The 13,629-nt window shown below is 44.0% G+C and overlaps 1 protein-coding gene across 1 annotated transcript in view; it reads right to left on the reverse strand.

Moving 5' to 3' along the window:
• ERCC6L2 (ERCC excision repair 6 like 2) overlaps positions 1-13,629 on the reverse strand; it is a 232,897-nt gene that overhangs the window by 96,261 nt on the left and 123,007 nt on the right. The window contains exon 14 of the mRNA XM_077474805.1: positions 10,269-10,421. Coding sequence (XP_077330931.1) covers positions 10,269-10,421 — 153 coding nt within the window. The remainder of the gene's footprint in view (positions 1-10,268; positions 10,422-13,629) is intronic.

Consider the following 13,629-nt stretch of genomic DNA (forward strand, 5'->3'; position numbering starts at 1 on the left):
GAAGCCTGAGCATCCAAACTGGGAGGAGGTAAACCACCAAGGGACCCAAAAGGATAAATAAACATTTCTCCATTTGCCAAAATGGAGTATGCCTTTATGGATAGGGCTGAGAAGATGATAGGGGACTTCTGGCCTTAAGATCTATGGCTCAAGAGGAATATAGATTGCGATTGTTTATAATGTGCTCCCACAATAGAGGAGGAATAATGGGGTTCCTTCGTCCTATCCCAGGATCCCCTGCATTGAGCCAGAAAACTAGAGGCATTAGGAATGACAATATCAAGGGCAGAACCAAAGAAACACCTACCTTTAAAGTGCAAGCAAATCAAATATTGGTTCTGACCTTGATACTGTCATTCCTAATGCCTCTAGTTTTCTGGCTCAAGGCAGGGGATCCTGTGATGAGGTGAAGGAACCTCATTCTTCCTCCGCTTTTGTGGGAGCACATTATGAATGATCAGGGTGTCACGTACCTTACAGCGGAGTCAGACTGCTGAGGGTGGCCTCTCGCACGCTTCCGGTCTCCACGCCCCTGGAGATGGGAACAGGGAGCGTGAGGACAACGAAAGGGTGCAGGTGCCTGCAGGTGGAAGTAGAAGACTTTGGAGACGCTGGGTCCTCACGGTAGAAGAGGTGTTGACTGGTCATGGAGGTAGACAGCGGAAGTCCAGCAGGTGTGCAGGAAGCACTACGTGTCTGTAACAGGCAAGGTCGGCAACTGGCGGGCAATGCGGTACAATAACAGGAGGCAGGTGCGTAGTCAAGGACGAGCAGGGGTCTGGTAACGTGTAAGAAAATGAGGTACCGAATCAGGAGGCAAGCCAAAGTCGAAAGTCCAAGCCGAGGTCAAAGGTAGTCCGGAAGATAGTACACAGGGTATCCAAGGAGAGGGTATCAGGAACGGGTCACAGGAGCAAGGATCACAGGAGCAAGGTCACGGAACAAGGTTCACAGGATCAAGGTCACAGGAGCAACAATCAGGTCTTGCAGGAATAGCTGAAGACGATCCAGCACTGGTGTCAGGCCAGGATCCTGTTTATATAGAGGGAAGTGAGCCAGGATTGGTGGAAGTGGCCGTCCGTGCGTGAATACGTACATCCGTTCAATTTGCGTGGGTGTCTCCGTGTGTTCGGATTGGCGTACGTCCACGTGTTCGGATTAGCATACGTCCGTTCATCCTGGAACTCGTACGCCTCTGACGGGGACACCGCGCATGGCGCCTGGAACGAAGGGGAACTGCAGCTATACGGGGACGGGCATACGTACGGTGAGTTCCCTGACAGATCAGGGTCTATATTCCACTTGAGCCATAGATCTTAAGGCCAGAAGTCCTCTATCTCATCTTCTCAGCCCTAGCCATAAAGGCATACTCCATTTTGGCAAATGGGAAAATTTTGCCTGGCAAGGCAAGGAACATTTTATTTGCTTGCCCTTTAAAGGTAGGTGTTTCTTTGGTTCTGCCCTTGATACTGTCTGTTACCTGGCTTGCCAGGCAAAAAGCCAAAGCACCTTACACATCTGAACAGACATTAGGCCCATACGGGACACAAACTCAGGTGCTTGCAAGAGACCATCAAACCTACACTGCAGGGCTTCAGACAGTTGTTCCAAAAGCTCCAGGACATGAGGGTTTGTCTTCATGATGGAGAGGTCTCCTTTAAGAGACTTAATCCCCAATGACATGGATTTACCGATCAGTCATCACTAAATAAGGACAAAGCGTTATTCCAGATAAGTCAAACTGAGCCCCTTCTCTCTGCAGTAATGTCCACATGTGTCTTAGCTGTCCCAGACACTCCTCCTGATTGACTGAGACACAGCAGCAGCGCCATTGGCTCCCACGTCTGTCAATCAAAATCAGTCAGCCAATCAGGGGAGAGAGGTGGCAGGGACGGGTTGGGGCTCCGTGTCTGAATGAATACACTCTGCTCGGGGGCCCCCATAGATAGCTGCTGGCTGAGTGGGCACCAGATAGGAGGGAGGGGCCAGGAGCACAGAAGAGGCACCCAAGAAGAAGAGGATCTGTGCTGCTCTGTGCAAAACCAACTGCACAGAGGAGGTAAGTTTGTTATTAAAAACAAAAAGTAATCACTTTAAGGCCAAAGAGAGATCCTACATATGTGCAAATCCTATTACAAAGAATATCTGAAAGTATCAATACGTGAACAAAGGATAACAAAGCTGGGTCAACGAAATATGGAAATTGCCACAACCCAAAGGATCAACCTAGTGCTTCAGACCAGGAAAGGAAATTGCCTGTAATGGAAAACTGCTGAACAATGATAGGCAGTAATTCTAGAAAGGTTAGTTAAAGAAGGTGCCCAATTCAAGGGTCTAGAGTGGAAGCTACAAGGAGAAGCCTGAGCATCCAAACTGGGAGGAGGTAAACCACCAAGGGACCCAAAAGGATAAATAAACATTTCTCCATTTGCCAAAATGGAGTATGCCTTTATGGATAGGGCTGAGAAGATGATAGGGGACTTCTGGCCTTAAGATCTATGGCTCAAGAGGAATATAGATTGCGATTGTTTATAATGTGCTCCCACAATAGAGGAGGAATAATGGGGTTCCTTCGTCCTATCCCAGGATCCCCTGCATTGAGCCAGAAAACTAGAGGCATTAGGAATGACAATATCAAGGGCAGAACCAAAGAAACACCTACCTTTAAAGTGCAAGCAAATCAAATATTGGTTCTGACCTTGATACTGTCATTCCTAATGCCTCTAGTTTTCTGGCTCAAGGCAGGGGATCCTGTGATGAGGTGAAGGAACCTCATTCTTCCTCCTCTTTTGTGGGAGCACATTATGAATGATCAGGGTGTCACGTACCTTACAGCGGAGTCAGACTGCTGAGGGTGGCCTCTCGCACGCTTCCGGTCTCCACGCCCCTGGAGATGGGAACAGGGAGCGTGAGGACAACGAAAGGGTGCAGGTGCCTGCAGGTGGAAGTAGAAGACTTTGGAGATGCTGGGTCCTCACGGTAGAAGAGGTGTTGACTGGTCATGGAGGTAGACAGCGGAAGTCCAGCAGGTGTGCAGGAAGCACTACGTGTCTGTAACAGGCAAGGTCGGCAACTGGCGGGCAATGCGGTACAATAACAGGAGGCAGGTGCGTAGTCAAGGACGAGCAGGGGTCTGGTAACGTGTAAGAAAATGAGGTACCGAATCAGGAGGCAAGCCAAAGTCGAAAGTCCAAGCCGAGGTCAAAGGTAGTCCGGAAGATAGTACACAGGGTATCCAAGGAGAGGGTATCAGGAACGGGTCACAGGAGCAAGGATCACAGGAGCAAGGTCACGGAACAAGGTTCACAGGATCAAGGTCACAGGAGCAACGATCAGGTCTTGCAGGAATAGCTGAAGACGATCCAGCACTGGTGTCAGGCCAGGATCCTGTTTATATAGAGGGAAGTGAGCCAGGATTGGTGGAAGTGGCCGTCCGTGCATGAATACGTACATCCGTTCAATTTGCGTGGGTGTCTCCGTGTGTTCGGATTGGCGTACGTCCACGTGTTCGGATTAGCATACGTCCGTTCATCCTGGAACTCGTACGCCTCTGACGGGGACACCGCGCATGGCGCCTGGAACGAAGGGGAACTGCAGCTATACGGGGACGGGCATACGTACGGTGAGTTCCCTGACAGATCAGGGTCTATATTCCACTTGAGCCATAGATCTTAAGGCCAGAAGTCCTCTATCTCATCTTCTCAGCCCTAGCCATAAAGGCATACTCCATTTTGGCAAATGGGAAAATTTTGCCTGGCAAGGCAAGGAACATTTTATTTGCTTGCCCTTTAAAGGTAGGTGTTTCTTTGGTTCTGCCCTTGATACTGTCTGTTACCTGGCTTGCCAGGCAAAAAGCCAAAGCACCTTACACATCTGAACAGACATTAGGCCCATACGGGACACAAACTCAGGTGCTTGCAAGAGACCATCAAACCTACACTGCAGGGCTTCAGACAGTTGTTCCAAAAGCTCCAGGACATGAGGGTTTGTCTTCATGATGGAGAGGTCTCCTTTAAGAGACTTAATCCCCAATGACATGGATTTACCGATCAGAGTCATCACTAAATAAGGACAAAGCGTTATTCCAGATAAGTCAAACTGAGACTTGAATAGGAAATCCAAATGTAGGTCATTAAAATCCCTAAAGAACATCATCCACCTGTTTGGTGGTAGGTTTGTAAAGGTGGATGACTGGAGCCCAAAGAGAGGGCAGAGATAATTTATTATTAAACTTCCTTTCAAAGGGAAAAAGCTCCTTTATATTGTCATGAAGAAGCCATGATTTCACAGGTTGCTTCTAGTCCTTATAGAGGAAAGTTTTACATAACAAATGTATTGGGAAGGCCTTTGCAGCTGTAGGCACTCTAAAAGATCCTATGTCAGGGGTAAAATGCACTGCATCAATCACAACTCCTTGTAAATCTCATATGGAATATGGATTTTACTGAAACAGTTTTTTTTAGAAGACTGTGAGGAGATGAAAACTGAATCAAAGAAAAAACAAAGATAAGAGAGAGCCTCTGAGTTAAAGTGTTTTAATCAATAATAAAAAAGAAGTAATAGACATTTACATCAAAATGCAAGAAAGCTCTACACAGGTCAACAAAGTGTTTCCCCTGCTTGCTGACGTCACACGCTGTTCCAACGAGCCGATCGTTACTTACCTCTGTAGGATACAGCCGGTTTCCTCCTCGGCTCCCTGTGGCTTTCGAAGCATGGAATTAAACTCCTGGAAATATGCCTCTGACAATGGCTACATCTCCCTAATAATGCTGACCCGTGTAGAGCTTCCTTGCATTTTGGCACGTAAGTGTCTATTACTTCTTTTTTATTATTGATTAAAAAACGTCTGCCCTGTACACGTGGTCGTAGAGGCTAGCAGCCAATAGCTTTGGTCTTGTAATTTAATCTGAGCATGGGTGGCACTTTGTCCGTCAGAATTCTCCACAAATGATCGGAAAAAGTCAGATCAGATTTTGTTGTCGGAAAATTTGAGATCCAGCTCTCAAACTTTTTCCGTTGGAATTTCAGATGGAAAAAGTCAGAAAGAGCCCACACACAATCGTATTTTCCCGACAACATAATCTGATCGGACCTTTTCCATCGGAATTTTCGACCATGTGTACAAGGCATTAGAGTTGCTCTCCTATCTTTGTTTTTTCTTTGATGATTTCGAGGCGGCGTCACTCCAGAGAAGAGCAGCCCTTTGTGACAGTGAATAAACCTCCCTGATTCATTTTCTCAGTTTGCATATCTAGCACTAATTACTGCTGATTGGAAATCTCCTATACCTTAATCATTATGGACTTTTTTTGTTGATTGGACATTTTCTATACATCAATTAATCATTGTGGATTTATCCTATTGCTATTATTGCTTTTTTATATTATTAATCATTTGATTGTGTGACACTACATCGGTGTTCTGAGCGCCAGCATTTGTGTTTTTAAATCTGATTTAAAGATGGTAATAGGGGCATCAGGCACTGGAGGTTAGGTAGGGTCAGATTTAGATTTGTAGATGGCTTTGGAGCATGATCAGAGCCTCAGCTAGCAGATTACTCCATTAATTGTGAACAAATTAACAAAAAATACATAGTGGATATTAGAGATCTATGAACAATTGGGAGATCTCAGCCTTATACTGCAGAGCTATACAAGACTCCAATGAAGATGACCTATAAAGTAATAGGGGTCCCAGGATCTAGGTTATAGGCGTATGCCCATTCTGTGGATACTGATCACTGTCTAGCAATGTTGGAGGAGTATGGGCACAGGTCACTAGTGGAACTGTCACGTTTACCTCTTTTAAAAGACACACTAAAATACATAGCAGAAAAACAACTAGGCCTGGTATGAAGAAGGTCGTACATAGTAACAGGAGATGACCAAGTGACTGTAGGTGGGCAATGAAAGCCTGAAACACTTCAAAAATGGGAGAAAGAAAGAATGGTGAGAGAAAGAGCTGGTTAGCCAAAAACAGCGCTTGGTTTCTTCAGCCTCAACTGTTACACTGCTGTAATATAGCAGTGGGGGAATTTTTAAAATGTCACTTCCCTGTACCAACTGTGCAGTAGCATCCAGCGTTTCAGAATAATTGGCCTTACTCACTACATGAGTCCTGAGAGACTGGGTCATGAGTGTGCCATGGCAATGAACCTGGAAAGTGCTCTGTGGCAAATGAAGAGCTTTGGCCTCCAAAGCTGTTACTGAAGATACGCATATCCAGATGGCTGCTGAGTAGAGACAAACTCGATCAGCATTTTTGAAGTCATGACTGAAATCACAGAAAAATATCTACGTTGTATGGAGTTTCTTGAAGAAAAAATCAAATAAAAATGGCTAGCAATAATAGTTTTTTTTTTTTGGCAGAGCTGAGGAAAAGGTGCCCAACCTCCCTAAGACACTACCTTAAAATTGAGGTTGGAGGCACGGTTATATAGGACATGGCTCAATGTTTTTTGTTTCCCTGTGTCCTAATCTGCTGAATTCAGTAGTATAACCCGAATGTTCAAGAATTAAGGAGTTGTAAAGGCAGAAGGCAGAGTTGTAATGCATTCTATGCATTAAGATAACAAACCTTCTGTGTGCAGCAGCCGCCCTCCAGCACCCCCTAATACTTACCTGAGCCCCATCTCTCTCCAGCAATGTCCACGAGTGTCTCGGATATCTGAGACGCTCCTCATGATTGGCTGAGACACAGCAGCGGCACCATTGGCTGACAAAGTCAGTCAGCCAATCAGGAAAGAGATGGGGTGGGGCTGGGCCAGGCTCCGTGTCTGAATGGACACAGGGAGCTGTAACTTGGCTTTGGTGCCCCCATAGCAAGCTGGTTGCTGTGGGGACACTCAACAGGAGGGAGGGGCCAGGAGAGCTGAAGAGGGACCCAAGAAGAGGGACCCAAGAAGATGTCTCTGTTCTTCATCCAAAGTGTAGGCAGGTGTGTTACTGGTCATATCACTGGCTGAAAAGAGGATCCAGGATCCAGGATCCAGGATGCTGTGTGCAAAGCCACTGCAGCAGAGCAGGTAAGTATAACATGTTTATTATTTGTATAGGGGAAAAAATGTTAGCGCTATAAACAAAAAAAGACACATTATTTTTTACTTTTTGCTATAATAAATATCCCAATTTAAAAAAAAACAAAAAACTAAATTTAACTTAAACTTCCTCAGTTTAGGCCGATATATATTCTTCTACATATTTTTGATAAAAAAAAATTTTTTTAAATCGCAATAAGCGTATATTGATTGGTTTGCGCAAAAGTTATAGCAGTCAGGTGCGTTTCTGTTCACCGATTCAGGTGCAAATTTTTTTAGGAGGAAACATACACAATATTGGTATAATGATCAGCGCTAAACCATCTGATGAAAAAGATTAAAATGTAACATTTAAATGAAAAGGCATGCATCTGTATGCTGATACATGAAGGTGCAACCATGAATTCAAACCTGACCCAAAGCCAAAAACACAGAGGACCCTTTTTCACATTCACTTGTTATGTGAATTGGATGCAGTTAAAACCGCATCCAATTCACATATATGTGAACCAAGCCTAAAGCAGTAATAAACCCAAAACCAAAAATATAATATATTGCAGCTTACCAATCGTTGATTGGATAGCTGCATTTGTTTTATTTTTCTAGGTTTTTTCCTTCTCTTTTCAGCCAGTGATATGACCAGTAACACACCTGCCTACACTTTGGATGAAGAACAGAGACATCTTTGGACAGCAGTATTTTGTCAGTCCACGGGGCAGGGGAATATTAAATATACTAGCAGATTTAGCCAAACTCCAGCTTACACTTTAAAGTGGTTGTAAACCCTTACAAACCACTTTGACCTACATGTAAGCCTAGATTAAGGCTTACCTGTAGGTCCAAGAAATATCTCCTAAACCTACACGGTTTAGGAGATATTTGCAAAAAGACAGGCACCGCGGCGCACGCAGCATGCCGCAGCTAACGGCGATATGCAGTTAGTGGCGGCTCCTGTGCACATGCAAGGGAGTGACGTCATCGCAACTCTGGCCAATTACAGAAACCCGGAAAGAAGATGGACGCTCCATGGAAGAGGGGACAGAGGTGACATTACTGGCTACTGTGTCAGGTAAGTGACACATAATGGGCTACTATGCGATGCATAGTAGCCCATTATGCTTTACCTTTGCAGGGAAACAAAGAGGAAGTAAACCCATCAGGGTTTACGTCCTCTTTAAGCAGTTACAGCAATAGTTATGTTCCTTTTGGGATAAAGGTTTACATAAAGAAAATGGAAGCCGACCATTGCAAGCACCCCTCGCATTGTTAAATGGTTTGTCTCAATCCTCTAACTGCCACATCTGCAGGACAGCTTGTTCTCTTAAAAAACAACAGACTTCCTGGCAGGATCACGAGGTGAAAGTAAAATTAAAATAAAACACAAACAAAAAAACAAATGCAGCCATCACATTTAGGAATTGGTAAGCTGCAATTTAACAAATGTTTGCTTTTAGGTTTAATGTCAGTAAGACTTCCATGTGCAAATGTGGGTATGATATCTTTAGATAGGTTGCAAGGTATGAATCCCAACAATGACACTACCTGCCTGGAGTTTGCATGTTCCCCCTGTGCCTGTGTGGGTTTCCTCTGGGTACTCTGGTTTCCTCCCACACTCCAAAGATATGCTGGTGCTTAATTGGCTTCTGTCCAAAATTGGATCTAGTATATTTGAGTTGGGAACCTTGGATTGTAAGCTCCTTGAGGGTAGGGGCCGATGTGAATGTGCGATGTATGTGTGGAGCGCTGTGTAAAATTGAGGGATAGGGACAATTGTAGACATCCACCCACACTCACTCAGGTTGAACTAGATGGACCGGTGTCTTTATTCAACCTTACTAACTACGTAACTATGTAACTTTGTAAGGTCTAAGTAAGGAAAAGGTATGCTTTAAAACATAATTAAAAGGCAAACAGTATATGATTTGATCTTCTGTAAACTTTAAAAATTTAAATTTAATAGAGATTAACACAGGTAAACATGTTTGTTGTCCAGCCTGGGTGACATCCATGCCACACTCCATACAAACAGTGGAGTGAGTGAGTGTAGGCAGCCAGGAAAAAAGCGTGCTGTTCACAGGATTGCCAGGTGAAAATAAAGGAAAACAAAGTGTGAAAAGAAAACTAATGAAGGCACTAAGGACTGGTAAGTTGCAATGTATAACAATTACATTTTTTGGTCTAGGTACACTATAAAAGGCACCTTTTCATGTGGTGGATTCTTTTCCGATCAGCAGGGGATCAACTCACAGATCCTCTGCTGATCAAAGCAGAGCACAAAGACAGAGCCCACTCTGCCCCATGGATGGCTAGGAGTAAATAGACTCTGCTGTCCGTTTATACCCGGCTACCCTCTGATGCAATCCACTTAAATGGAACAGGGTGGATGCCCTTCCAAATTTTTATAGCGGACCAGATCGAACCCACCTATCCATAGGAACGCACGGACCTTTCAATCAAGTACGCCTGAAAAACTGGCAGGTGTACCCGATTGGATCACCCATGTGAAAGGGGCCTAAAGCCCCGTATACACACAAGCGGACTTTTCAACATCCAAAGTCCGTCAGACCGAGTCCGTCAGACTATCCGATCGTGTGTGGGCTGCAACGGACTTTAGCTTCGCAAAAGTCTGACGGACTTTAGAAATGAAGCATGCTTCAAATTTTCCCGACGGAACTCCGCCGGACCCGGTCCCCTTCGAAAAATTCGCTCGTGTGTGTGCTACTCCGACGGACTAAAACCGACGCTAGGGCAGCTATTGGCTACTGGCTATGAACTTCCTACGTCGAATCCAGTCGTACGTCATCACGTTCGACTCCGTCGGAGTTTGGTGTGATGGTGTGTGGTCAAGTCCGTTCGGTCGAAAAGTCCGCCAGAACTCCGGCGGAACTCCTTTGGAGGTCTGTCAGACTTAATCCCTCTCGTGTGTACGGGGCATAAGCCTCTTCTGTTTGCACATTTTATCAGATCTCTTCAAAGACTACTGAAAAAATAAAAAAAATGCCATGCAACAATACAACATCAAATAAATACACAGCCAGTAAAACAACGATTACTGAAATCCATCCAATATACAATAAAAAAAAATAAAAAAAAATCCTCTACTGTTTTTGAATCTTTTGTAAATGTCAAGCCTTAAAGATGCAAATATATTAATAAATGAAAGTTGTGTAATACATAACCTTATAACAACATAAAGAAAGAAATTACATCAATTTCAACAACCACAGACCTCTAAAATATCCTTTGTCAGACACGTCCCCTGAGTTCTCAGTTTGAATAGGTTGTGGACACCAAATAATTCGCCCTTATGCTCTCTGGATCCTTGGACAGCTTTAAAGTAGCGTTTGGCATTTTCACTTCCAACTGCCGCACAGTGAAGTTGCTATTAAAAAAGACAAATGAAAACATCAGAGGCTGTGGGCACACATCTGCAGATCACAGGAAGTCACAACAAAAGCCATAAACATCTGTGGTTCAGGGTTCCCAAAGGTGTTAAACTTGGTAATTTGAATCTGACAGTTTATCAGGGGAGTGAAAAGCTCAAAACATTTATTTTTACTGTATCTGGTAATTCAAAGTTTGTAACTCTAGCATTTCATATTCCCAATATGTGCCTAATGTACCATGTAGTTGTATGAAAAAGCATCCTGTTCTCTTTGTATTGCTTCCTTTGTGTAAAATCCCTAGTGCTCCTGCCATTCCCTCTGCTTTCCTACTAAAAACTGACTACACCAAGCAGGAGAACACATCGTGGTCAGTTCTCCAGCTATGCTGGGAACTCAGCCTGCTCTCCTCCAATGATCAGACTTGTCCTGACAAGCCCTGCTGCACAGCCATTCACTGGGAAGCTCAGTGCACTGCTGCTTCTCATCTCCCCAGCTCTTAGGCATGTGATCATTTTATTGCTAAATCTATACAAAGCTGTTTTGTTGTTCATTTCAATTTTAAGCGGAACTTCTGCTTTAAGGGAAGGTGACCCCTAACATGGCACATTTGACATGTCATTTTTTTTTTCCCGGGGGGGGGGGGGGGGGGGGGAAGAGGGTGAAAACCCTCTTTTTAGAGGGTTCAAGCTCCCACGTCCTCCTGGCGCACCCACAGAGCTGGAAAGAAGATCACCTCTCCCCCCTCCCACTCGGCAATCATCTGGGACACGTCACAGGTCCCAGATAATTGCCCAGCCAGTCACAGTGGCCGGCTGTGAAGCCACAGATGGGTGCCCACAGTGACAATGCCGGCACGGGTTTGTGAAAAAACCGCTTATGCTCAAAAGAGCTCAAAGAAGCTCAATGAAAATGTGCAAAAGAGCCTAAAAAAGGACAAGCTTTTTCAAGCTAAAATAAAAGCTCAAATGCCTTTAAAAGTAGCGTTTTTTTGAGCTGCAGTGTGCATGAGCCCTTAAATTGAATGGGTTGTTTTACAAGGTGATCGTTTACAAACGAAGTAGCTAGCATGCAAACCAGATGAAGCATGTCTGAATTCATTGTTTTAAAGGTTAAATTCACCTTCTGAACATGCTACACCTGTATTTACACCATTCCTCCCCCCATCACCCCCCCCCCCACCCCCCACTGTCACATTTGAAAATTGGCATGGCTGTGCAGGGCTCTACCAGTACAACCACAACCTTTATTAACAGAGATCTGTAAATTAATGAACTACAAGTCCCGTGTGTCCTTATGGGAGACAGCTTGCAGTCCTCAATGGACTGCAGAGGCGCTGATGAGCGCCCTTGTAGTCCGCTGACACTTCCTCAGGCTTTCAAAGAGAAAGCCCATACATGGGTATGGGCAAGACAGCTGGTGGGAATGTCTGCAGGAGCATGGCATTGCATTGCAACCCCAATCCACTGATCGGGGGTACATTACTTTCTTTGTAAGCTCCTGTAGAAAAAAAAATAATAAATGCACTTTTTTTATCTGCTTTTAAAGCAAAGAGAAAGGTTTCCTGAGTGCATGGTAAGGTTTTCAATACCAAGGCCTCATTTACACGGGCACTGAGGCCCATAGTCCATGAATGGGTAATGTGTTCATGCAGCTTGAGCTGCGAAGTGCTGCATGCAGGAGCCTATTGAGCTCTATGTGGACGCATTGGCTGAAAGTACCACACATCCTAATTTGACAGGTGTGTGGGTGAAAAGCCCCACACTGGCAATGTCTAAGCTAAGGCCAGGTTTACATCTGTGTATTGTGTTTTTTCCACATCACTTTTATATGTGTGTTTAACACAATTTAGGTGCTCTACCATTAAATAGTTACTAAACCCAGCACCCTGCATTCACTATATCTGTTCTCCCACAGTACACAGAACATGGAAATGAAATTATTTTAGTAAATATAAACTGCTAAATACCTTTTCTCATCAGCAGTATATAGCAGTCTTGTGGCTTCTATCAGTGTCTGGTTAAAGCTTGTAGGAGGAGTTTCTCATTCTTCTCCGTCCTATGAGGCTGCATGACCCCTGGCCCTGGGCTGCATGACCCCTGACCCCCCCCCCCCCCCAAAAAAAAACAACTCTCTAGCAATACACACCAAACTGAGCATGTACAGAGTGCCTCCTAGTCCCTTGTGCTATCAGCAGATCACAGAAGACAGGATCAAACAGCCTTTTTACACAAGGCAAAAGATTAACCCCTTCCACAGAAAGTAAATAAAGTATGAATAGCAAGCACGCTTTACTGCATACACAGACTGATTTTACTGTTGTGGGTTTGGTAAACTCTATTAGAACTTGTGTTATATGAAAGTGCATCAAATATGCAAATTGCAGAACTTTGATGCACTTTCATGAAAATGCATTCTCATAGAGTTTACTGGCAGCGCACCTAAAAAATAGTGTAAAATGCACAAAAAATTGAGGATAAACTGCACCGCACAGACATGAAGCCTAATTAATATGTTTTCATTCACAAAGCTTGTAGCTTATCCAATAACCCGATTGTACATTACACCTCTACTTAATATTTGTTCAACCTCCTCAAGGTCTGGAACCCTCTGCATAAGCGTTACAAAATCTCAAAAAAAAATCCTGTCTTTTGGACTTTATGGATCATGCAAAATATAATGAAGATTGTTTCTTTCCAATAGATTTTTATTCAGAAGTTTAACCAAGTACAGACATACAGATGTGGTTAGACAAATTATCAAGGAAGGGTACTCTCTCCTACACAATCAAGAGCCTGAGCACTCTATACAGGACCCAAATAGATAAGCCAAAAAGGCTGGGCCCTCTAAATGAATCTACCGTTTGCTAAGAGCATAAACTCACTATTACAGACATAGAATGGAAACTTATCTATGAAGAATGTCACCGTAGCAATTAATCTAAAGGCAACACAGCAACAATCAAAGAAACGTGGGAATTGTGGCTACAAAGATTGTGTTTAGTACCTCAAGGCTCCATGCCTTGTTCCATTAAATGAGTAGGAATGAGGGAGGCTCTACGAACCCTCTGTATAGATCCATATAAAAAAAACATTGGTGATTAATAAAGGGGAAAAAGAGGTAAGAGGAAAAGATAAAGAAAGAAAAATAGAAGGGTAAAAAAAAAAAAAAGGGGGGGGGGGGAGCAAACAGAGGTTCTGTCGATCC

This window comes from Lithobates pipiens, unplaced genomic scaffold (genome assembly GCF_037356315.1).
Source record: "Lithobates pipiens isolate NorthernLeopardFrog02 unplaced genomic scaffold, aLitPip1_a1.2 Scaffold_13, whole genome shotgun sequence".
In the NCBI taxonomy this organism is placed as follows: domain Eukaryota; kingdom Metazoa; phylum Chordata; class Amphibia; order Anura; family Ranidae; genus Lithobates; species Lithobates pipiens.